Below are 26,621 nucleotides of genomic sequence, written 5' to 3'. Positions count from 1 at the left end.
CCACTTTGTAGTAATACATGTGTTTTTCCTTTTGCTTCTGCCTTGACTTGTGCGTCAACCTTTAGGACTTGCATAGCCATTATTTAATTGCCTTCTGGTACCCACAGTTAACACCATACGAAACAGAGGGAAATCTTATCTAGGCCCCTCTGCACCATCATAACATGGCGAAGACATGTCTGTTACCAACCAAAGGATGGCGCTGTTTCACAAAAAATGAAACACTGACCCAGCATTTATTGTCATAGTGGAAAATATCTCCAGTGCACACAAATGCGAAAACATTACATAATCACGGGCCATATAGTTACATATTGTTTACTGTATCTTTTCTAAGTAGGATAGGATAGATTAGCCATCAGCCTAATCCGAACTGTTCGTAGGTTTCGTTTCAGACTTAATAACGACTGTTTGGATTGTCGAGACGACAGGATATGAGGAATCTATAGGTTGATATATTATCATAAGATTATTTTAATGACTAATAACAATCACAGATAATAGTTTTAGATCATACTTTAATACAGAAAGCATTTGTTTACAACACATGACGCGGTCTGTATGTGTATGGGGCAGGTGAAAATGAGAAAATGGCGGATTGTGGAACAATATTGAAGCTTTCGTGCAGAAAATCTAAATACTTATATGACGAACCCCTTTAAACAACCCATCGACCTCTCACCCTAATTATTCTCTCTCTCTCTCTCTCTCTCTCTCTCTCTCTCTCTCTCTCTCATGTACCCGCCCTGTTTGTCTTCCACCGCCCCCATCCACTGCAACATTCAGGCAGGTTCACCTAATGTGCTCGTGCAGGCTCGGTGACGCCGCTGCTGTATTGGGAAATACTCGGTGAATCGGGAACCTTCAGGTTATCATCAACAGCCACAACCTCAAACGACACCTCTGTACGGCAGATCCTGTAGAGCAACACAAAAATGGCAGATCCAATGACCCAATCTTCTCAGATTTCGTCGTCACAAGGCCTAAACGATGGACATTCTGCAGCGCCCAAAGACTCAAAGTTTTCCGGTAAGAGAACGTTAACGCCATCCAACGGTCTCCTTGAATTTGTTCCGTTTGTTTTTAAGTTTAGAATATGTATTTATTTGCATTATAAATGATACCAGTGGAAATGAATTTGGCAGGTTGCGCTGTTTAAGGGCGATACGAGCTGATAGAGTCTATTTGAATGTATGCACATGTTTAAAATGTCTGTACGTTAACTCTCTGGCGTTATGTAATAGTCATGCACTGTTTATTTCTCACGTACACTTTCCATGTCGCCTCCTTTTGGCATAGAAACATTATTGACTACACTTTGCAGTGATAAATGGCATGGCGGATGTTGGACTCAGAATGAATGTGTTCTCATCCACAGCTTTGACCTGACGTTTATTTTTAGGAAAAGGCCATGGAGAAATATGGGGACACATAATACCTCTTTGAACTGAAATGGGCACATGTTGCGGCTCAGCTGATGATCTGCAGTGCAGATGCATCCGAAACTGGAGGACGGTGTAAATGAAGGGAAAAACCTACATACACACCCTACATTTCCAGCGACGTGACAAAGCAGCTAGAGTAATCAATAGAGCTGTCTAGAACCAGTTATGAATCGTTCTTTTGAGTCGGCTCTTGTCAAAGAATCGATTTATTATGTTCAGAAATGAATCGGTCCGTGCGGTTCTTGATTCAACCCTAGACATTTTTAATTAGATTTAAAATAATTTTATTATTACTGGGATTCTAAATCATTTTATTTTTATGAACTGAATCATGGCTGCAACATACTGAACAGGGACACATACAATTAAAGTAAATGATTTATTTAAAAAAAAAAAAATAATAAAAAAAATTTAAAAAAAAAAAAATATATATATATATATATATATATATATATATATATATATATATATATATAAATATAAATATAAATAAATTATTATTATTATTTTTTAAAAAGGTTATACGTAAGATGTAATATATGTAATATCAAAGTCCCTTTATTCTATAGTCTTTGGTAATATATGCCAAATCACTGTGACGTAACTACGTGAATGGCGTTCTTTCGGTTCTTTAAAAAGAACTATATGAAAGAACCGATTCGCAGAAATGAGTCGGACTTAGCATCGCTACTGTCAATTCTGAGCACACGCAAAAAAGGTTTTGTTAATCATTTCTTCTCGCTTGTCTTGTATAAACAGTCTTAAAGGCGATATTTTTATATATTTTAGAAATGTAAACAAACCCCATTACACTAATAAATGCAGTTCAGTTTGTCCATTTACACATTTTCAGTCACTGTGTGAAATGACACGCTTTGTTCGGATCGTGTATATTTTTTCCGTTTTGAAAACAATGAAACGACATCATGTTCTTCGGGTCCTGCATATTTTCCGTTGTGAAAACAATGCAGCGTGGTTTTTGTTGACTGGGGATGTTGGTTCAGTGCTTTTTAGGTCGCAGCATATATGGAGCGCTTCTGTCCTCCTTGGTTCGTCTTTAAGGCGTCTGGGAATCTAATTGAATTAGAACGTGAATTTAAGACTCGTGACGTCACCCTGCTCTGAATTTTTAGCACGGTTTAAAATGTTTGATGCCTTCAATTGCTGTTTTGGCTCTTGAGCTTAGGCACACTTCAGTCTGAACATGACTGGAATGATGTTGACATGATAACTGTCTTACAGGCTTATTATCACAGACATCATATGTGAAGGTGACCTATTGAACCAGATGGTTAAATTTAGCTGCAGTGGCCTTCCAGGACACAATCTGAGATGCCTGTGTGGGTGCCATTGCACTGAGGACGGATCATAATGTTACATGTAAGGTAGTAAAAATGTCATACTTAACCAAGTGTCATTTTAATGCAGTATTCTGGGTTAAATTCAAGTTAAGCTCAATCAATAACGTCTGTGACTGTGAATTAACAGTTACGCACTTTCATTTGGAAATCTGTGGAGCAAGCATGCAGTGGTTGCCTCAGACTTTCTTTGTAAGTGCGTTTGTTTGTGAGTCAATGATTTGTCAAACTTGATGTTGTTGACTCATAACAGAAACAGCAATTTTAAGCCTGTGTCATTGCGTTGTCAGTAAGTGACGTCATATCCACGTTACCCTCGATTTATGGTTTTACTTCTATAGAAACCATGGAAACACCAAATACGCTATAATATAGTGTTCGATTTTCTTGATTTACTGAGAGTAACATGTTCGTACCGTGCCTCAGAGGAAAAACACTATTCTGTCAAGTGGCTAACATCAGATGCAGCTTTATTTGTAGTAACAGTAATACAGAATTTTCTCCACCATACAATATATTTTAAAATTAATTGCATGGCATTTAGCAATACAAGTCATCCAGCTTTTATGAATATGATATTCTAATATCGATTTGGCTTACTGCAGTGTGCAACAATTGTCTCATACCAGCCACAAACTAACATTATAACATAATTTTCAAAACACTCTGACGTATTTTAGTATGATTAGTATGATCATACACAAAAATGTTAAGCAGCACAACTGTTTTTTAACATTGATAATAAGAAATATTTCTTGAGCTTCAAATCGGCATGTCGTGACACTGAAGACTGAAGTAATGATGCTGAAAATTCAGCTTTGCTGAATAAATTACATTTTAAAATATAAAAATAAAACTTATTATTTTAAATTGTAATAATATTTCACAATATTAGTTTTTACTGTATTTTTGATCAAATAAATGCAGCCGTAGTGTGCATAGGATGCTTTAAAAAACATAAAAAAACCTTACCGACTCCAAACGTTGAATCGTAGTGTATGTTAAAGCTGCATGCATAACAATTATTTTAAAAAAATGCTAATTCATGTATATATTGATATGTGCATTTTGCTAACTAGATGACACTATAGCATTCCACATTGCAGGGCATGTCAACAACCCCTATATGTTGTTGGTAGACCTTAACTTGTATTCAACCCAGAACAATCCATTAAAAATGTGTCATTCCATATGGCACAAAGAGATTTTTAACTATGATCATCTAAACTCATCTTATATCAACACTGTCAGCCTTTATCGGCCTCTCTCTTCTCTCTGGGAGTGATGCCTAAGGTCAATGCAGCTGGCTGAGGCAGCAGTCTTAAAGCTTTAGGTGTCATGATTCAGTCCCCTCAGGAATAGAGCTGATATTGCTGGCATGACAGAGATGCCACACAGGCTCTTCCAGTGTCAGAGGCCAATCTATTCCCACTAAAAGCGCTGCCCTGTAACACAAGCCATCTTGGTGCATTTAACCTTTGTCCTTGCAATAGATAGTATCTACTAGCTATCTGGTCCTTAACCTTATTTCCTAACTGAATGTTTGCCAACTAAATAGTACCAGGCAACCATCGTAAGATGTCAGATTGTGATGCTCTAATTGCATCACATGGTTATTGCTGCCAGCAGATTCTATATGGCTGACTCATAAATAGGGAAAAAATCTTCAATCAATATGACAGAGGGTGTGAAGATTTGTCAGGGTTTTGGTGTCCACATCAGTGGTGCAAGGTGTGTCAAAGCATTCGGGTGTGGTTTTGGGCAAGGAATGCCGTGAAGCAGGGGTACACTCCTTATTTGTGACTTGTAGAACTTGGCCTGTTTAAGACTGCTGTGCTTCTAGATCAACCTGTTCTCTTTAACTTTCTCACTACTCTCGCTGTTGGCACTCCCTGTTCTGTTAAGATTCCAACATAGATTAATCCCATTTAGGTGACCTATTGTTGCCTCTACAGCTTGATGATTGACCTAACTGTTGAAAGTGGCTATAGTTCGGGATGAATGCAAATATTGTTTGCTTCCAAATCACATGAATTTTTGAAGTGTGGCTGAAAACGGCTTCACTTAACAGGTTACATAACACAGTGGTGCAACATGTGGGTGCTTTGCAGGGTTAGATGTCAGAAAGAATGGGAGGGATCATTGAAAATTCCATGGGAAAGTTCCACCTTTGAATATTGTGAGTAAGTATTGTACGCTATGCAGCTGAATCATCGAGGGATGGTGTGTATTTTATTAGTACTGTATGTGCTAAGAAAAAAGTGCCTATGGGTAGTTGATGCATAACATGAATTAACTTTTTATGTTTTTTTTTTATAAGTTAATTTATATTAATGTATAAACAAAAGTGTATATTTTAAGTAATTTGACTTATCATCTTTTCTTTTTTCTTTTTTTTTAAATCACCTTAATGGAAGTTTTTTCCTAACAAACTTAATGGTTAATAAAATGTTCAAAATTTCAAATAATAAATCAAATTGTAATAATGGATGCTCAAATAATAAATAAAAATGCTCAAATGCACTTTCATTTTCTCATTTGTGGTAGCAGTCATAATTAAAATTATAATTCGATACCCGTGTTATAAAGTGGTCCTGTGAGTCTTGTAAATTAAGAGCTGTGGGTGGCCATTTTGATAATTTTATTTATTATTTTAGCATTTGAACATTTAATTTATAATTTTAATTTTCTTAGAAAAAACTTCCATACACCTTTTTTGCCTTCACTATTACTAAATACATTTTTAAAAGTCTTTCAAGTAATATATGCTGCATGCATTGAGGAATAATGAGGAATGCTTTTTAAAATAGCTTTAGAGAGAGTAGAGCATGCCACACCACAGAAATATTTTGTCAACTACACCAGTTATGGTTGATTATCTCATAAACATACTTGAATTTCAGATTAAAGGGATAGGTTACCAAAAAGTACAATTCTGACATTATTTACTCACACTTACGTCATTCAAAACCTGTAAAACAAAAGACCTCTTGAAACATGTCTTTTTTTTTTTTTCGTCCATATATTGAAAGTCAATTGGGTCCAATGTAGTGGACCCCCAACATTGTTCAAAATGTCTTTTTTATGGTCCATAGAAGTTGTACAGGTTTGGAACGACACACGGGTGAGTAAATGATGACAGATCTTTTACTTTTGGGCCTAGTACTATCCTTTTAAGTCATGTAAGTTGTCAAGGAAAGTGCTGTTTTTTTCGCTATCAGCTGTTTTTTCTTCTTTTTTTAGTTTCTTGAGATGTAAAAGATGCTTCGCTGGGCATTTCACTAACATTTTCCCCTTTCAAATGTAGAGTATAAGAAGGATACTGAGACTTTTCTTCTCATTCTTCTGTCCTATTTTATTTTTTCAGATTCCTTTTTTTCTTCGCCTGTATCTCTCATTCAGTCTCCTCAAGGCAAGTGTATAGTTCTCTTCTGATGCTCGCCTGCTTCTCTACCTTTTATCTTTCTTTTCATGCTCCTCTGTCATCTCTGTTCTATTAAGTATGCTATTTCCCGCTGGGCTGCTGCTATGACACTCTCCATCCCTCTCGCCAGTGACCCTCTCCTCCTCTATACCAGACTAGATGCTCGCAGTAGTGGCCTCTTTTGAAGTTCTTCCTTTTAGGCGTAAATGAAATGAAGCAGAGGACACAGAGGGAATCTGCTGACTGTTTTCACGGAATCAAAAGAATTAGATCTTTATCTATGTAGCTAGAAGCTAACCCACTTCTGGGGAATATCGTCAAAATGTCCTCTCCTTCAATATGTATGGTCGTGATAACTCGGTTCTCACCTAAAAATGAACGATCAAACTAATAGTTAGTCTCATACCTGCACGCCACTTGACCATGTACTGTGCAGTCCAACCACCCTTCCTGACCACTAGTTTTGTAACATGACCCTTGCTGTTTCTAATGGTGACCCCTTGCAATCATGCATGTTGGAATCCATAATAACAGCCAAGTCCCTCCTGTTTTCAAGAGTTTCTGAAATCCTCAAACTTGGATTCACTTCATGAATGTTCTTCAATTGAGGTCATCCACATTTCTTTGGCCGATATTCTGATAACTTATTTGATCTAACATGGTCTCTTCTTGACTGTAAATCCAGGCATTTACCACCAATACCCTGTAATATGGTTTCCCAAACTAAAAAGTTGAACTTAGCCACTCAACAATCAGAATGAATACTGGCAACAATTTGTGGCTACCCCCTTTTTACCATTAATATCCCGTCATTTCGTCGACACCCCACATCTGACACGGTTCACTGATTAAAATTGGGAAAGCTAAGTCCCCACAGATGCTAGAAATTCAATCGGCTCCAGTTTACCCACTGCAAACATGATTTAGGTCAGCGTTACTGTGGGTCCAGCTTAATCCCAAGATTGCCACCTTATTTTAAGATAGCAGAGAAGTTCAAGTTCACTTTGTGCGAGAGCGGAATCCTAAAAATGGATCAGGTTGGTGTCCCTGAGGATTCTTGTCCTTGATGTCCCCCCTCCCCCACAACAAGCCGTGTTTGGAGCTCCAACCCCAACACGCACTGGTCCTGAAGGTAGAGCGACACTGGGGAGGGATCTAGCAACAGGACGCTGCTCGGGGGTTACTTCCCCATGACTGCTGTGGCTGACTCTTCACCTGCTTTTTCCATGCATTTTGCATGTTGTCTTTTACCACAGAGTAAGAGGAAATCCTCAAGTTCTAGTCTTTTTGTTTGTTTGTTCTTTGTTTCTTGTCTATTTACTTTCATTTATTTTAGCATTTATATATAAGAAGCATTAGAATAAAGTATGTTCATTTTGTTCAGATCTTTAGATCATAAGTATCATAAGTATCCCTACAATGTTTGGAACATTGTTATCTTGAAATTAATTTCAGTTAATGTTAGCTATTTAAAAACTGTAAAACCTAGAACTTTTAGGTATTTTGATAATGGAAAATATTTAGGGCTTTTTTTGTAAATACAGTCTTTGGGTCTTAGTTCATCATGCCTAATGAAGTTTACAGGAATCTGGTCTAAATTACATTACTGTTTTAATGGTTTGTCATAATCGTGATGTTTAGTTTGCGCAATAAGAACAGTTACTTAACTTGAAAAAGCTGTAGGGACAAAAGTGTAACATATAAACTATTATACATTGGATCTATTTTCAGATGGCTTTATTTTCAAAAGGCTTTGGGAAAATACTAGTTTCTGTCAGTGAAAGTTTTTTTTGTGTGCGTTAAATGTAGCCTACAGCATGCAAATTCAAAGATTATATCTTAAAGTAAAACCAGGAAATGGTAGGGTTGGTAAGGAACAAAAATGATTAGAATGTTAGAATGTGGTTGTCTCTCTAGAACCTGTTTTATCTCATCCAACAGAGGAGACAGGAGAAATAATACAAAAAAAAATACTGCTTAGCATATAGCTTATTCTTATAGCTTATTTGTTAATTTAGGACAGTATTACTTTTACCATTTTTATTGTTATTTCAAATCTGTAGTCAGCACCAGTTAGCAAGACTGAAAAGCTAATGTTATGCTAATCAGTGAGGCCATACGTTGAAACATTGGGGTTGTGTTCGAAAGGGAACTGGCTTGCTGCCTCGCAGTCCAGTCAATGTATGACTTCACAGGCTGTGTTTGTGTTTGAAGGTACCTCCTAAGGTTTCCAAGGCACTGTAAAATAACAAAAGCAAATTAAAATTAATGCATATGTTTAGGTAATTTAATGCTTATTTCTCAGTAATGAGAAAGTTTTTTTGTTTTGTTTTTTGACAGCATTCTTACTTACTTACTGCACGCATAGATCAACCAGATTGAGGCATCTTAGACAGGATGTGATACAAACATTGTAATTGGATGTGCCTTGTTACCTGTCTACCGCCTCTAGCCTGTGAAGGCATAATTTTCCACCTTTTGGACACAGCCATTGTGTTGCATGGTAAAATGGTCAGGATTTCCATTTTTAGCATGTGTCCAGCATTCACTTTTTCTGCGTTACCTGTGCTCTTCTGGCCTCATTTTGTCATCTACACCATAATTTAATTTTTTTATCCTCTTTCTTTTTTTTTTTTTTTTTTAATTAGTTTGACAGTTGAGGCATAGCTCAGAGAGCCATTTAGAAGATTCCACAATAACAATAATTTAATCATTTAACATTCTTTGGTTATTTTACTGAGGGTATTGAGTACTACTTTTTGTTTGTCTTGTTTGTTTCTTTGTTTTGGGGGGTTGATGTTTGATTATGGATGTCATCTGAATTAATCTGTTGTGTAAATCTGCCCCTACATGATAAATACATTAAAAGCTTTAAGAAGTGTTGTGTGTGTCATTGAGATTCCTCAATGGTATCAGCACATTATCAAGCTGGCATGCAGACATCAAACTCCATCCATTACTATGTGGGACCATGCAGTGTTTGCATGACTGCTTTAGCTTCAGTTAAATGGATGCAAGCAATTAAGCATCTTGGGAATGCTACATAAAGTACCAGTGTAGCTGCTGATTGCTAAAGTTGTTGGGATCTTTGGCTTTGAAATTGCACTGCTCTTAATTTGTTAAAGGCAAGCCTGAGCTTCAGATATGGTCCCCTGCTTTAGCAAATCAGAATTAAGGTAAGAGTTATATCTTTATTTCCAACCCTCCTTTTCCTCCTCTTTCCTGCTGCATGATGGATCAGACAAAAGAGTGGTATTGGGCTCTGACAAGCCTTCAGAGAATTTGGCTACCTCTCTTCGCTTTTCTCAGTCAAGTTCCTTTTCTCCAGTTGCTTATGGAATTGAATCTTCAGGATCACCTGGTGACAACATAGATCGTACCTTCAAAGAGAAACGGGAGCTTTTTGACTCATCTCTTAGCTCTCAAAAGCAGGACTCGCCTATAAAAACGTCCCCAGTATCTGAGAGAATCAAAGCATTGGAAGCTTTAGCTGCAAAGCAGAATGATTTTGATGGGGGGTTTCCACATTTTAAAGAGCGTCACTATGAGAAGTCCCCTACAGAATTGCAAGGAATTTCCTCCCGCTTATCCTTTCAGAAAAGGACAACATCAAATGAACAGGAATCTCCTGAATCACCCTTCGAAGTGCTTGGTGAGGCAAGGCGTGGAAGTGACTTTGAGGACACCGCTGACTGGATGAGAGCTCATTTACCTCCTGCACCAGATTTCAACATTGAAGATCCAGATCTTGATGAGGAAAACGAGTCTCCCATTGTTCAAGAGAGTCCATCCAAAGTGATTAAAGCAAACAATGTTGATACAGCTGAAGCTCCAGAGCCTTTTGCAGGAGTTCCTGATCAGTTTATGGACAGTCCTATCAAAGTTGCAGATGATGACATCAATCAATCAATTGATGATGACAACAAGCAATCAAAACAAGAGAGTGTTGAGGAAGATTCTGAATTTGACCTGAACTTTTTACCAACAGCCTATATGTGGGAAAAGCAAGAGAAATCTGATACGGCCACTCAAGGCTATCAGATATTCCCTGACAATCAAGAGCTTCCTTCCACCACTGCTCCTCCTGCAGATTTTGAGTCTCAATCACCTCCTGTGTCCCAACAAGTGGAGCCACCTTCTACACAACATTCCAACATTTCAAAAGGAAATTTGGAGCCTGCTGAAATCCAGGAGGTAGACAGCTCTGGGGAGTCTGATGATACAGTGATTGAGGAAGCCATGAGCATCCCAACAGTGGTAAACAAGGACCTTGACACCAAACCCCACAAGGAAGAGGAGACGATGCCAAACAATGAGAAACAGACAATTCAGGTACCTATTATTAATGTTATTGAAACTGAGGAACAAGTGTTGAGTGATGATGAAGAACAGTATGGGGTAGAAGGAGAGGACGATGATGGTGAAAAGTGTCAGATATTGCAAGGTGAGAGCAGAGGGTCACCAGAGCAACACCACTCAGAGGTTTCAGAACATGCATCTGTGGAAACTATACATGAAGAACATAAACCTGACCATGACCTTTCCTCTCAGACAAATCAAACTGACTCTGACGCTGAGCACTCTCCTGAACACAAGGTGATTGACGATGATTATGAAAGTGGCATTTTCCTCCAGTCCTCCCCAGACTCAGGAGGCCTGAATTTTGAGGACTCTCAAGAGCAGTCACACATGTCTCAGAATTTAGTGTCTTTTGAACCCCTTAAAGAGCCATCCCTTGATAAAGAGCTTGAAAAGACTGCAGAAATACTTTCTGACCTTCCCCCTGACATCAGTTCCCCCTCAAATGAGCCCAGTGATATAGAGACTTACCTGGATCATTACGCCAGTGAAGAGCTTGCTTTAAAAGACCAGCTGAATTTGTCTTATTTTAAGGAGAGTAAAGTTAAGGAAACAGAGCTTTCAAAGTCAAACTGTCTTCCAGATGATCAAAATATCAGTGCTCCTGTTCAAGAATCCTTTGATAATATTACTGATAATTTCAATGAGACACCCAACGAATGTAAACTAGACAATGAATCTGTGCCTGAGCCTTCCCTATTTGACACTTCATCTGACATTCCTGATGATTTTGAGACTATTCTCTCTCAAAACAAGATGCCAATTGTTGATTCAGAAGATCAAATGTCAATAGTGGAAATCAAGACTTCTACCTTGGAGGAACAGGAGTTGCTAGTGCAATCCATTGACCGACAAACCCCAGTTCAAGAGAACCCACCTGCACCATTCCCCTCTTTCCACAATGAGCAATCTAACAAAATCAATGTTATTTCTGAGCCTGCGACAAATGAGGTTGCTGAGGTATCAGAGATAGCGAAGTCTGAACCTCAAGGTGTGACCCCCAAAGATCTTTTAGATAGACCAGATTCGCCAGAGACCATGAGTGATACAGAAACGCTTGAAGCAGAGTGCTCAGTAACCGCAGCGACTGACAGCTTTGTGGAGTTCATGAGGGAGTGTCTTAAGTCACGGCAGGATGAGGAACCTGAGGGCTTCAGTTCCGGACAAACTATAGATCAAAATCCCAAATCTGATGCTCCTCCTTCCACTCAATCCTCCCCAGCAATGATCATGGATTTGGAGCAGGAGCGCCTCACAATTTCTGCTTTGAAAGAGCTCGGGAGCAGCCAAGAGGAGGAAGACGAGAATATTCCCACAATGAAGACCGTCATAAAACCTGATAAAGGTCCACTTCCTACACCAAATCCTGAGGCTTCAATCACCTCATCTTCTCAAACTCTTCCAAACGAGTATCAGCCAGTACTTCCCAAAGAGGTAGAGGCAATCGACCTTTGGGTAGCAGAGGCCTACCACCTTGCAGAGCATGTCTTGACAGCAATACTAACCCACCTTACAGGTAACATGTCTTTCTTCTGGGCAAGCAGCCTGCTAACCCTGCACGCATAGTATGCCCAGATACTAGACCTTACTAACCTCTTTTACTTTATAACTCAATTTGAATTTACTCAGCACTAACCTATATGTATGGTTCTGAAAAGATGGCAAAAACTAAACATTTTCAAGTAATTACAATAGTCTTATGGAGATTCTACATGTCTTTGTTTTTTTGGAAATCTTTAATTGTGAGCAGTTGTAATAAACGTCATAACATTAAATTGTATTTTTTTTCTGTGCCATGTCTCATGACCTTAAACTTGATGGTATAATTTTAAAAGGAATACATATAAACATTCCTGCAGGGTGGCTGTGTGGCATGCACAGCCTTTGAAGTCAGGTGACCGTTTATGTCTAGTCTCAGGTTTCATCTTTTTACGAAGCCTTCTACAGGAAGGCCATTGGAATGAAGTCAGGGTTGAATGTGTCATTTAAAAGGAGTAGTATTATCTTCCATTTGACAGTTGGTAGGCTGTTGTTATGTGTGAACTGATCTGGGGTCCTATAATACACCCGGCGCAATGCGATGCAAGGCGCAGCGCAAGTGTGTTTGCTAGTTTGCGTCCGACGCCGTTCGCGTTTTCCCGTTCAGCGCCACGTCCTTAAATTAGTAAATGCATTTGCGCCAGTTATTGCGCCCATGGGCGTACTGGTCTAAAAAAGAGGTGTGTTCAGGTGCATTGCTATTTTAAGGAGCAGAAAATAGACTGCACCATAGACCAACTCAAACCTGGTCTAAAGTCGAAAGTCAATGGCGCAATATTTTTTTTGTTAGAGCGGGATGGTAGAAACTGTGCCTCTTGGCGCGTCCACAGTGCGTGTTGACTTTGCTTATTACACACAGGGATGCGCATCACACAAACATGCCAAATATTAAAAAAAAAAAGGATTACAAAGGCCCTCCTCCCGTGGCCACCTGCTGTTTTTTTTATTAGCAGCGAGCTTTTGTTTTTCCCCTTCTCCTGACATCATTGTACCTTTTACGGCATTGTTAAGCCATTCTTCTGATGCCAGAAGACGAGGACACAATCACTGCTAATTCATCCCATACTTTCTTCACCTCGGGAAGCTTTGGTGGATTCCTGCTTGTCCCGTAGATGATCTGCTCGCGCACTTTAACTTTGCGCACGAGCAGATTGGTTTCTTCACTTGAAAAAGCGTTCAGCTTTTCCGCCAACAAATTCCGCCATGTAAATAGCAGTCCGCCATGGTGCGAGCCCATCTCGCTCTTAAAGGGAATGGTAGATGACACTCTGATTGGTTTATTGAACCTTACACCCATTACTCATTAAGAGAATAGGGACAACCCATTTCAAAAATGCGCCCCGGCGCACGGACCGTTTATCCGTCGTTAAAATAGTAAAAGTGGATTTGGACACACCCTGAGTGCACCTGTGCTGTGCGCTTTACACTTTGCGTTTAGATCGTTAAAATAGGGCCCCTGGTGTGAGACTAGAGAGAGTGTTGCAGAATAATCAGTTTTATATATAAAAAAAAAAAAAATCACTTAAAGGGAGATATGCTTGGCCTTCCCCACAAGGACAATATTTAACTGACGTGAAAAGATAATTCTTCACACATGGCCCTGTAAGACTTGGAGTTATTTCACAAATATGCAGACAGAAAGGTTCTATGCCTGACTCATTATTTGTAGCACGTACATTTTCTGCATGCCTTTATTTACCATGAATGACTGTTACGATGTTTACAATTATGCTCTTTAATAATTGTTGAAAAATAAACTTTCTTAAAAAATAAAAAAACGCTGAGGTTATATTAAGGCTATGTGACTATAACAAACAAATAATTGTCAAATATTTCCCTTGATTATTGTAAGCATGGATTATTAATTTGTAAATATATTAAAATACTTATTTTGTTTGTGAAACCTACACGCATAGACTTTACAATAAGTATTAGCATTAGTTAATTCATCAGGTATCATGAACTAGCAATTAATTTTTTGCAGAATTTACAGGATGTTAATTTATAAATATTCTGTATTCTAAATATATTCTTGTTAATTCATTTTCATTCTTATATATTAGTTTATGTAAAAATTAATAAATGGTTACTTTTACACTGTTTATGTATTTAACCTTGTGGGCTGTAGGGCTGGAAATAACCATTTCCCCCCCCCCTCAATCGATTTATTTATAAATTATTTTTTAGATTAATGGAATAATCTAACTAAACAATCTCAATAAACAACAGCATTAAATGCTTTTTAACCGGTTGCAGAGAGTACGTTTGAGCCTCGCGTCTCGCACCCACAGCAGCTCATAAAAAAGAGAATGCGTATGAACACAGCAATATTAAGCACAAAATATGGGACTGGCAACCATATTCTATTGCTGTATAAAAATTTACTGTAATAGTCCAAATACTTACACTGTTGTTTTGAGGTAGGAGAGCCCTGGGATGTTTTTTTTTTTTTCAGATGCTTTTGCATAGAAGTTATGCTGCTGTGCTTTGCCATTTTAGTTTTACAGATCATGCAGAGCACCATTTATTTGGTCTCTGTTAAAAAAAACAAAAAAAAAACACAAGATCGGGCTCGATATTTCTGTAATAATGGCTGTATCTTGAGCATGCCTGACAAACCGTCGCATTCCATGCAAATCAACTAATTTACATAATTGACTTAATCATTTACGTCAATGCGTGGTTCCAGCCCTACTCTAAAATGTTTTCCAATTTTTTTTTTTTTTTTTTGTTTATTTAATTTCTTGTGCCAGTTGCCAGATATAGTTGTAACAGAGTAAGTGGGTTATTTACCAGATCTAGAGCATATTCTTTTTTGCTCACTTTTCAGTCTCTACTTGAGTTTGCTGTGGGTGAAATTTTTTGACAATGATTGTATCTTGGTATTTTAGCTGTCAATCATTTAAGTACAGCTGACACAGCTTTCTAGTGGTGTGAAAGTTTGTTTTAATGGGTGTGTTGGTTTCCACTTGGGCTTGCCAGAGATGTAGATAATGAGGTTGTGTAAACTCAAGCATAGGTTTGGTTAATCACTGTATTATGTACTCAGAATTATGTATATGAATCTACGAATAAATATTCACAGTAGGCATTTGAATTTTTACAAATGCTCTGCCTTGTAAAACATACTAGTTTAATTAACTTAAGACTTTAAGAGGATAAGAAGCAAGTGCAAACATTTTAAGCATGCTGAAACAGAACGTAGTGTATAAATATGGCCAATAGCCTTTAAATAACTGACCTCATTAGGTTTTCATTGCATGAAAATTGGCTCACACTGTTCGTTTCTGAACATACAAATGAGCACTCACTGTAACAAGTAAAAACTAGTTGTTGTTTTTTTTCTTGTGCTTGGGTGAAGATGATTTCATGCATGACTCAGAAATGATTCAGACACATGTGGACTCTTAAACAGATTCACACAAATGCATTAGATGGTGCGTGTACCTTTAAGAGCTGAGCTATGCGAGAACTAAAAGAGGCCACTGCGGCTCAGCAGCCACTGGGACATGCTGTTGTATCTGGGTCCACTAGCCCTGGTGAGGGAGGGAGGGAATGATAGCGAATGACTGTTCTCAGCCTAGGCTGCCTCCCAGTGGGCAGTAGCAAAGCATGCTGGGAGGGACTCAGACCCCTGCAGTGAGCAAGGAGGAAACCCCTCACATTCACTATTCACTGTTAGCCCCCGAGCAGTCAGAGTGGACAAAAACAATAGTGCTCTCTCATTCTCTGAATTATTTGCCACACACCATTGTGCTGTAGTTATGTCACATTGACTGTTATTGTAAACAATTTTTCTTCTTCAGGTTGCTCAATAACTGTTTATTCTTGTTTTTATATTACTTTTTTCCCCCAATTCCCCTCAAAATACATCATGCAACTGATCAGAGCTCATCTAGATTTGAAAATCCAGATGATGTTGCTTTAAATGTGCCTGTTTTTTTTTTATGATAAATGGTTGAGTACAATACCAAATAATTTTAAATATCTGAGTTTTCATTATAAAATGTAGTCTTTGCATTAATTTTGAGGACTTTGGCTTTGGGACTGGCTTTGTCCCATGACTTTTTATTTTATTTTATATATATAAAAATTATATATATATATATATAATTCATGTTATAATTCCATATTGTGAGAACATACACTGCTGTTCAAAAGTCTGGGGCCAGTAAAAGAAATCAGTACTTCTATTCAGCAAGGAGTTTCCACAAAAATATATTAAAGTGTAACTTTGCAGATTTTCAACCAGCTTTGTATTGTTTCAATGTTGGTATTAGGGATGGGCATTTTTCCTAAATATTATATTTGAATATTTGGGCTCATAAAAAACGAATATTCGAATATTTGTTTATTTAAATTACGTTAAATGAGAAAGACGTTTTTTTTTTGTTGTTTTTTTACATTCATCAAGATTTTGTAACCATTTCTGAACAAGCGATTAAAAACCAGCTTAAATTATATATTTAAGGTTTTATTTTAGTTCAAAGCATTAAACAATATGTGCAAACAAAAAATATAAAGAACAAAAGCATTTAAGCTCAAGCAGCGCAAACAGGAAAAACACTAATAAAGCAGACAGCGCCAGTTATCGTAACATACATAATACACTCGAGTCAGTATATGGTTATCGTGTTTATATTGTTTCACATGTTCATGTTGAGAAAAACAATAATATCCACATGCTCTGGTGAGAAAACGAGCTGCGCTGACAGACGCTGCAAAAACACAAAGATAACGATAAAACATAACGGTATGCTAAGCTAAGTTTCTAACAGCAGCACTTTGTTTTCTGTTCGTAAATATCTCCCTCGACGAAACTTAAAGTAAGCATATGTTTCAAAATCATTTTGCTATCAGATAAGTTATCTTCTCGGCTCATTCGGGGATAGCGTACAGCTGCGCTTACCTGTCGTGAATGCAATGATGGACAGCTGTCTTTCCTTTTTCGACTGGTGTTTAGATTTCATGTTTTCTCACTATGGTGTGGTGATGTTATGATAACTCAGTTTCATTAATTATTTGATCAAAAGTAATTCCATTCTGTAAGATAATTTGCATCCAAGTAATTCCAAACTTTGCGAGGCAGGCACAAAACATTTTGTCGATCAAATAAAACACGTTCCACAGCGCCACCCGGTGCATTTAGTTATAACTGCGAGTTTTAGTGCTTAGGATGTATCATGGATTCACTGCATTTACGGCCAGCAAAGCAACATAGTAAAATTCGAATAGTATTTTTATTTTTCGAATATTAATTACAGAACGAATATTCGAATATTCAACTATTTGTGCACACCCCTAGTTGGTATATGTAAATTAGCATTGTTTACTCATTATCTGTGATACATGGGCTGAGAAATTTTGAGACTTTTGACATCTCCAGGGCTTTCATGAAAACTACAGATTTTACTTTAACATTTTTGTATCCCCACCTACGGACAGTCGGATTGACAGAGGGTTATTAACAGAACAGTTATTGTAAGGGTAGGGTTATCGCTGAAAATTGGATCATAGCCTACTTTGTCTACTCTTTAAACGGCATTGTGGTAAAAATGGAACACCATGGCAACAGTTTTCTTACCTGTATGCTACGGTATTTTGCTTTTAGATTTTTCCCTCTCCGTTTGGCATAAAACACTCTGTTTGTGGTCATCCAGATTAAAGTTGACTACAGACATGGAGGTTTTACAGATTTTCTGTCGCGGCGTCCCCATATTTCCGATTGTTTGCAGCCTTTAGCCTCTCACTACATAGCTCTGGATCCTTCAATGGAAACCAAAATAACTCGCTCCCGCTAAACGTTAACTCTTTGAATTCTTGCACCCGGGAACAATACTGGAAGTATTTCCTTCTATGCAGTAAGCGTATCCATAGCAAACTGGTGGGAGTGGCCTTGGACGGCAACATGCCCAGTGCATTATGGGTGTTGAAGTTTTCCTACCTATTTGGCAAAAGGGAAGACAAAAGCCTTTTTTCTTTGTTTTCTCTAGTCAGGTAGCACCGATTTCACGTGTTTCACCTTTCTGCTGTATGGGCAGCCAAGTTTTATTGAAAGCCCATTTTGCCAGTGGTGAAGTAATGCATTAAGCAGCACAAATGTTTTCAACATAGATAATAATGTTTTTTGAGCAGCAAATCAGCATATTAGAATGATTTCTGAAGGATCATGTGACATTGAAGACTGGAGTAATGATGCTGAAAATTCAGCTTTGCATCACAAGAATTTTACATTTTAAAAAATATTCAAATACAAACGGTTATTTTAAATTTGAATGATATTTTACAATATTACTGTTGATCAAAAACTGTAAATTCAGCCTTTCAGACACTTTTAAAAACATGAAAAAATACTTTCTAACCCAAACCTTTTGAACTATAGCATGTTAACTATTTTTTATTTATTTATTTATTTTTTAATTATTATTATTATTATTATTATTATTATTTATTTTTATTGTTTGTTTTGGCCTCTACCTTCTCAGTGGTGTTGACCTTGGCTATTATTAAATCATACAAAAATGTCATTCTATATACGCTATTTAACAGCTATTCATTCAAGCTACTCATTCAAGTATTTTTGCTAAACTAGTTTCAAATAACAAAAATGTAATATTTGGATTACGGTATATTTCAGAGTTTAAACATACTCTGAAAACAAAGAAAAGCTGTACCTGACCATGTATTGCTTGAAGTGAATGCATGAATGCATTTACAGTCTCTTGGAGAAGGAGAGCCATATCTGTGCTTGAGGTGATATATTAAAGCTGACAGACCAAACATAGTAAGAGTGGAAGACGTGGTTGTGTTTTCAACCAGACAGCACTTGCACGTGTAAGGTCTTGTGTTTCAGGACCCATCACCACACATGGCCAAGTATGAATTCCTCATCTATGAAGAAAGTGTTTTGATAACACTGAGTCTTTGCCAGAGATATATATATATATATATATATATATATATATATATATATATATATATATATATATATATATATATATATATATATATATATATATATATATATATATATATATATATATATATATATATATATATATATATATAGGATGCATTGTACTGTTCATTTGTGGTACTTCTGGTACATTCTTATGACGTTTGATATTTTGAATACCACCATCTTCCACCATAGACTATTTATGCATCTGTGATTTCCAGAGAAATGGAAACATGCAGAACAGAACCCCCTTAAGGCACCGCTCCACGTGGGGAATGCCATTTATGTAAGGCTTCTTTAAAAGGTTCCTTTCAGGCTGCATCACCAACCATTTGAAAACTGCATTATGTAACCACAGCTGTATGGAAAATATGAGCTCTGTATTATTTATGACAGAACTAATGATTTTACAGTTCAGATACAAAAAAAGAACCCATTAAAATATGGTGTTCCTGCCTTCTACTGCTGCAAGCTCTGGATTGAAAATGTTTTGCACCAATCAATATTTTTGTCATCTGCTGTTTTTATTTCCTGTAACGTTCATCAAAACACACCACGCACACGTTTTTCACATGCTCTTTTTGTCGTGCAGTGAATGACCTGGTACACTGGCGGGACCCTAAGAAGTCAGGCGTGGTGTTTGGCGTGTCACTGCTGTTGCTGCTTTCTCTGGCAGCGTTTAGCGTGATCAGCGTGATCTCCTACCTGCTGCTGGCCCTGCTCTGTGTCACCATCTCTTTCCGCATCTACAAGTCTGTCATCCAGGCTGTGCAGAAGTCGAACGATGGACATCCTTTCAAGTGAGAGTCTCATCTTTGTTTGCCCTGTACATATTTGAGAAAACAGATGATATGCATTTATTGTATATTATGTTTTTAAAAAAACTTTGGGCCACTGGTATTGTTAGACAGAAGTGGCCAAAAGTGATGTCCGGTCAATGAAAATCTTTACCCTTAATTTTTGGCCAGGCTGTCAAACAAATTAATTATGAACACGTACAAAAAAAAAGAGAGAACCAATGAAATATTAATAGCTGATTATGTTGTAGTCATTGTATGCTATTTCCTGTAGCTGTTTAGTGTTTTTTTTTTTCTTCCCTCATATTTAAAATATTTACAAAATATAAAATAGTTCCCTCATATTTTGATGGTTTAATAAAAAAATAAAAAATATATATTATATTATATTATATTATATTATATTATATTATATTATATTATATTATATTATATTATATTATATTATATTATATTATATTATATTATATTATATTATATTATTCAGGCTAACCTAAAATTATTCAATTATTTTTCTGTATTATGCAGACCAGACAAGTAATATCACTTTTTAAAAAAAGACCAAGCTTCAGCGCACATACACACTCAAACATGCAAACCTATAGACTAAACCCGTAAATGAACGGCAAGAATGCATTAAAAGGATTCGGTTTTCAGTAGGAAAGATGTCACTAAAGTAATAATAAAAGTAATAATTAACAATTTTTACAACGGAAGTGATTCAATAAAGAAACAACTTTAGCTCGATAATAATTTTCCTATTGTCACTGTGAAGCTACTTTGAAACAGTGTCTATTGTGAAAAGCGCTATATAAATGAAGATGACTTGACACTAGATATCATTTTTTATATATTTTTTTTACTAGTGGGTGCAGGACATTATAGTTAATTTATGTAAGTGAGGATAGCAAAATAAAGTAAACTGTGAGATATTATACCCAAAAATGCTTCATACAGTGGACTACCAGTAAAATTGATGATAATTTGTAAACAAAAATTATTCAGACACTTTGACCTGACCATGTTCTGCTTAAGTGTTATCTGACATAATTAATTTTTTATGACACAGTTTAACTGAGATCTTATAATATTTTTTTTTTAAACTATAGTGAATAAACTGTAATATTGAATGAAATGTTCAAGGTGTCTAAATACATTTTGGTTTGACTGTGTATATGCATATATAATATAATATAACAATTGTATAAAAAATATGGATAAACTGTATGTAAAAATGTATTGTGATCATATAAAATTACAATATAGAATGTAATAAAAAAAATAGAATTTATATTCTCTACTCTTAAGTCTACCAGGGGGTGGGATGGGTTTTAAATGTGCACCGTTGCTTTTTGTTTTTATACTGCTGTTCACAGAAGAAAATTCAATAAACAGTTGTTAACAAAAAAAACAAAAAAAATTGAATTTATATTATTTAATATAATTCATATTATTATAATCTTTTCTCTGTGTATGTTAAGCTGGTTTAGGAGAAAGTATTTTTTGTTAAAATACAAGCTACATGTTTCACTGTTAACATAGGTCTGTTTGGCATTTATTGTCATGCTCAGTGTTAGTAGAGGTTGGTTTTGAGTGCAGTGTGTGGGTATGCAGTGGCAGGGCTAATTGGGTTGACCCATGTTTCTTGACAGGGCTCTGATGGAGAAAGATGTCACCGTGCCACCCGAGACCTTCCGCAAGCACGTGGACGCCTGTCTCACCCACGTCAACCGTGTGCTCAAACAGATGAGCCGCCTCTTTCTGGTCGAGGATCTGGTGGATTCCCTCAAGGTCAGTGTCAGGCCAGCAATTAGAAATGAAGAGATTTAAAAGTGCAGTTCACCCGTTCCTTCAGAATTTATTTGCTCTCTTGTTGTTCAAAACCTGTATGACTTTCTTCTGTAGATACTGGATATTTTAAGGAATGCAATGTCTTTTCCATACAACATGTTTATAAGGATATTTAAGTTCCAAAAATGACGAGAAAAAAAACAAAGAACATGTATCTCCTTTATGATTCTTAACTATATTAGCTATATGATTTTTATTAAAACACTGTCATTTCATGTCCATTTAGAAAATTGTGTTCTCAGGTTTTATGGTATAAAGGGATACAAAGGATTTCTGTTCTTTTGATCCATATTTCCTCGTGTTTTCAGCTGGCAGTGGTTATGTGGCTGCTGACATATGTTGGAGCGGTCTTCAATGGCATCACCATCCTTATCCTCGGTAGGCCAAATATACCACTTTTAGCGCCACACTTAAATTTGAGAGGTTTTTTTAGACCAACACTGCTTCATATTTGGCTATAGAGACTGACCATTTTGGAATTATATGGAGTTTAAGAATTATCATAATCACTCGATACTGGGTGTGTTCTTTTCCAGCTGACATCCTGCTCTTCAGTGTACCGCCCGTCTATGAGAAAAACAAGGTCAGATTTTTTTTTTTTTTTGGCTTTTCAAACTATGCATTATGTGCTCTTAAAGAGTATTTATTGTGGGGTTCCAAATAAAAAATTGTATTCTAATAATGAATATAGAAATCGTTTGTGATATTATAAATGTCTTTACTGTCACTGTTATTCAATTTAATGCAGCCTTGAATTAAAGTATGAACCCAAACTTTTAAATGGTAGTATAATAATAATAATAATGCATTTATACTGTTAGTATGTACTTTAGTATAAATATTTACTATTGAATATCTAGTATATATTAAAATATATACAAATATACTTTTACTATATATTTGTAAATCTGAATATTTAACTATAGCTTTAACTATATAAATCTAAATATGCTCAGGCAAAAAGACATTTTACATAGTAACTAATTTAGTTCTAGCTAATTAAGGTGAGGTACTGTTACTTGGTGTGTCTTTTTATCTTACACCTTTAACCCTGTGATGGCATTCAAACATCTTTATATGGCATTAACTTAAAAGCAAGCAATTAACATTTCTATGAAACCGGTAAATTGCAATAAATACTAATTAAATCAAAACAGGACAGAGAAGCATATGTTGTATTCATGTTCCTACATGTACTAACAAATAATTCTTATGTTAACTAGTATTACAGGTTACTCTTGTTACTAATGATCTTTAATGGCACACAAAGTTTCACTGCATACATAAGTACACAATTTTAAAACACACTTACAGTGAGTTGTTTTTGAAAAGCACCTTTTAATGGATGACATTTGCTCAGATGCAGTTAGTGTTTGAGAACAGGCGGCCCACTCAGACTGAACAGTAATCAGTATGTATGATTATTGCACCAGAGGGGTCTTATGTAAGCCCTTTCTGAAAACTTGTCATAATCTTTTCTTAAAGCATTTGTCAAGTCTTAAATTCTTATGTAACTATGATTGTTAATGAGTGCCTGATGCCTGAGTCCCTTCTGACCTTTTTTAAATTAAATACAGCGCTAATGAAGATAATGTACGGAAATAATGATGTGTTCATAATGGTGCCACAAAACTCTCAACTGTCACTTTAATCTCCATGGCGCAGAGCACTACGCACTGACCTCAAAACTGCAGTAACCCAGTTTTTAATATCTTCACAATGAGAAAATTAAAGTCATAATGCTCAGAAACTGTGTTTTTGTATTCAGATGCTGTTATAGTTTTTATTAATATTATTATTATTATTGATTAGTATGTTTTTTATTTGAATATTTTCCCATTTCTTTTTCTTTTTTTTTTTACTTTCAGTTAGTTTTAGTAATTTTGCTGTTTTTGGTTTTTTTATAATATTTTTTAAAAATATTTCTATATAGTATTACATTTATTTTATTGTAGTTTTTTTAAATTTAAGTACACCAAGTTAAAATAAATAAAAAGAGAAATGTTTCCTTGGCAACTATCTGAAATATTCTATTTATAATCTATTTATATTAAATTATGGAATGGTTTATGCCATCTGGCAAAAATGTTCATCTTTAATATGTTATAAAACATGTGTAAAAGATCATCTAATTGCTATCTTGTAATTTTTATACACACACACACACACACACACACACACACACACACACACATATATATATATATATATTTCTGCCTCTCGCTGCACTGTATGTGGATTGTATTTTCTTGCTTTTTATTGTATATAATTAATAATGTGAAACCAAACTAAAAAACTCATTTACAAAGACAAAAGTCAGTTTCTATTTGTATTAACCGCTTAAAAACACATTGGAAACCACCCACAACATCCTAGCATTATGCCAGCATATTTGTTCATGGAAGTAATATTACAAATATTGTTTCTTATAATGCAACATCTCTTTGCTATTTCCACAGACTCAAATTGACCATTACATCGACATTGTACGCACTCAAGTCAACACTACAATTGCAAAGTAAGTATGCTTTGAGTAGAGTAATAAAGTATTAAAAATAAAGCAAGAATGTGCACTTCCTGTTCATGCTATTAATCTATAAAGAATTGAGTCTTGGAAATGGCTGCCAATTAGTGAGGCCTCTATGGTACGTAGTAATATTGCCACCTAATAAGTGTTTGTCTCATTGTTTCTCCCTCAGGCTTCAAGAGAAACTCCCAGGATCCATGAAGCGCTGTAAAGCAGAATGATCCTCTGCTCCGATCAATTGTTGCCATGTTTACCATCCTTCTATCTTTAGCCGCCTCCCTTTACTCTAAGCCCCGCCCCCTTTCTCTCCTCTTCTGTTTAACCCTCACACCTTAAAACAACCATCTGCACTGAACCAGCTAGTATGTAAAATCTAAAAAGCTTCTTGATGTTAACTCTGCAGCTTATTAATGAGCATTAGGAAAAGAAGCTCGGGGCTCCGGGAGCTGGTGTTATTCTACACAGGAAGTGATGAAATGCTACTCGATGCCCGTTTTGATGGCCAGTGTATGGAAGGATTTGTGAACTAGACTGAACTTATGACCTGGTTTTGAGTGTTGGGTTGTGCAGTAGTAATGAATAAAGACAGGTTTTGACTCAAAAGCAAATGTCTGTACTTTCAAAAATAACATTTCACTCAAAAATGCTGACAAAAAAAAAGAACGTTATGAAACATACTTTCCCCCCATTTTTATTTCTTCGAAAAATGAGTACGTATTTATCTGAAATGCACTGAACATTACTACTCTTGCACGTTTCGATCTTTCAGGATGGACTGGAATGCAACCAGCAGTGATAATTCGGTCTAGTTCACTATCCTCCCTGTTATTGGCACAGTTTTTAATTTTGTGTATGTATATATAGTTCGATTACAACAGGCTCTTTGCTGTGAAGTAGTTAGTGTTGCTTTTTATATTTAAAAAAAAACAAATATACAGCTCTTATATTTCTCTTTCGCACCTCTCTTGCACTCAGTCGTCTGAGTTGAGTTCACATGTAAATGTTATTCTTATTACTCTTCACATAATAGTTATTATATTATATCTCGATTAGGTTGGCTGCTTTAAGTCCCCTGTCTGACATTGGCTTCGTAACAATAAATATTATTAATAACCGTAAGATTGAGTTTTATGTATAGGATCGTCAGAGCACCACAATACAGGCAATAATCTTATGCTAGATGTGAAGTTGGCCCCACAAGTCATTGATTTTTGTTGAAACACAGCCAATGCTCATCATTCATGTCATTTAGAATGGTAAAACTGTTTTTTGTCAGCATTTTGGGGCATTGTTTACCCCCTTGGGCACTGAAGAAGTTTAAATAGTTAATGTGTTTAAGGCTGCAAAGAACATGCCATTATTCAAGCTGGATAATTACACTTACTAATCACATGTGATAACACTGTTTTTCCTTAAAAGTCAAGATCCCACTGCAAACACTGTTGGCTTTTAAGAGACAAATACAAGGGTGAATTGATTTCTGAAAGGGAAGGGTAACATGGTAAAAATGGCTTCAGATGTACACTGCACATAGACTACTTGGTGCGCAGTTATGTTGTGATAAATTGAATATGTACCATATATCAATAGTTACATTCATATTGTTGCTTTTATTACTATGTAGTCTGTCGGCTCACAATGGTTTTATTGTTCCGTTTGTTTAACATTCCAGCTGATGCAGTTGGAAGCATGTCCAAATTAGCATAGCATTGAAAATGTTAAACGCTAACAAGTCCCTTCACATTTTAAGAGTTTGTTCTGTGATTTTTTTTATGGCCCCTTTTCCATAAACTTTAATTTTCCTCTCTCACACACCCTTTTATGCATGTTTACACACATGATCAGATTCAGACGCAAGTGTCTTTGTGTCATTGTGTTGCTTAACTGGCATGTTCCACAGGTGAGATCACATGTGCGTGTTGCTTTTGAAGAACAGGTCAAGCTCTGACAATTTGTATTACCACAATTTTTTTTTTTTCTTTCAATTTAAGGGTAAATTATGACTATATAACTACTTTTTTAATAGATGCAGACCTCTCTGTTTAGGTTCTACGTCATCGTATGTGCTTTCTTCTCCACTGAGTTTCGGTTTAATATTTGGGTATTTTTTTAACTTATTCCTGTAGTTCTTTAGCATGTTTGCTGTTTCTTTCCTGTGTTTCTCTCTGAGAAGGGTTGACGGAGGTCACATTCTTTTTGTTTTTGACTCTTGAAGACTAGATGTGGTGACTAACATCTACATTCAGTTTATTGAAATAAGATAAGTGAATATGTGGGAGCTTTTGGGGGGAAACGATGCAAACAGGAAAACTTGTGGTCCCTGTAATGATGTCAAAGTGAACTTAATAAAAATGCCAAAAGCA

At 36.2% G+C, this 26,621-nt stretch overlaps 1 protein-coding gene across 3 annotated transcripts; it reads left to right on the top strand.

Annotated features, from left to right (window-relative positions):
• Nucleotides 1-729: 729 nt before the first annotated feature.
• rtn3 (reticulon 3) lies at nt 730-26,621 on the top strand. 3 transcript variants are annotated; one of them, XM_067399737.1, is made up of 9 exons: nt 730-1,029; nt 6,171-6,215; nt 9,469-12,102; nt 19,676-19,883; nt 21,533-21,671; nt 22,040-22,109; nt 22,268-22,314; nt 24,191-24,249; nt 24,431-26,621. In XM_067399737.1, exons 1-9 carry the CDS (start codon nt 936-938, stop codon nt 24,477-24,479), a joined length of 3,345 nt encoding a protein of 1,114 aa, XP_067255838.1. In that variant the 5' UTR covers nt 730-935; the 3' UTR covers nt 24,480-26,621. The 3 variants fall into 3 exon arrangements, with proteins under 3 accessions (XP_067255838.1, XP_067255836.1, XP_067255837.1); XM_067399735.1 differs by lacking the exon at nt 9,469-12,102 and having other exon boundaries at nt 757-1,029; XM_067399736.1 differs by lacking the exons at nt 6,171-6,215; nt 9,469-12,102 and having other exon boundaries at nt 759-1,029.

The sequence above is a fragment of the Chanodichthys erythropterus genome, chromosome 11, assembly GCF_024489055.1.
Source record: "Chanodichthys erythropterus isolate Z2021 chromosome 11, ASM2448905v1, whole genome shotgun sequence".
In the NCBI taxonomy this organism is placed as follows: Eukaryota; Metazoa; Chordata; class Actinopteri; order Cypriniformes; family Xenocyprididae; genus Chanodichthys; species Chanodichthys erythropterus.
The sequence above is the reverse complement of the archived record's forward strand: the minus strand, read 5'-3'. Positions and strand labels throughout refer to the sequence as shown.

What these genes read in the sequence shown, in the direction of transcription:
- rtn3 (XM_067399737.1), top strand. Translation starts at nt 936, where the DNA reads ATGGCAGATCCAATGACCCAATCTTCTCAGATTTCGTCGTCACAAGGC. An exon ending in CAAAGACTCAAAGTTTTCCG is followed by an intron (nt 1,030 to 6,170) that starts GTAAGAGAACGT and finishes TTATTTTTTCAG; the next exon opens with ATTCCTTTTTTTCTTCGCCT. An exon ending in CATCACCATCCTTATCCTCG is followed by an intron (nt 22,110 to 22,267) that starts GTAGGCCAAATA and finishes GTTCTTTTCCAG; the next exon opens with CTGACATCCTGCTCTTCAGT.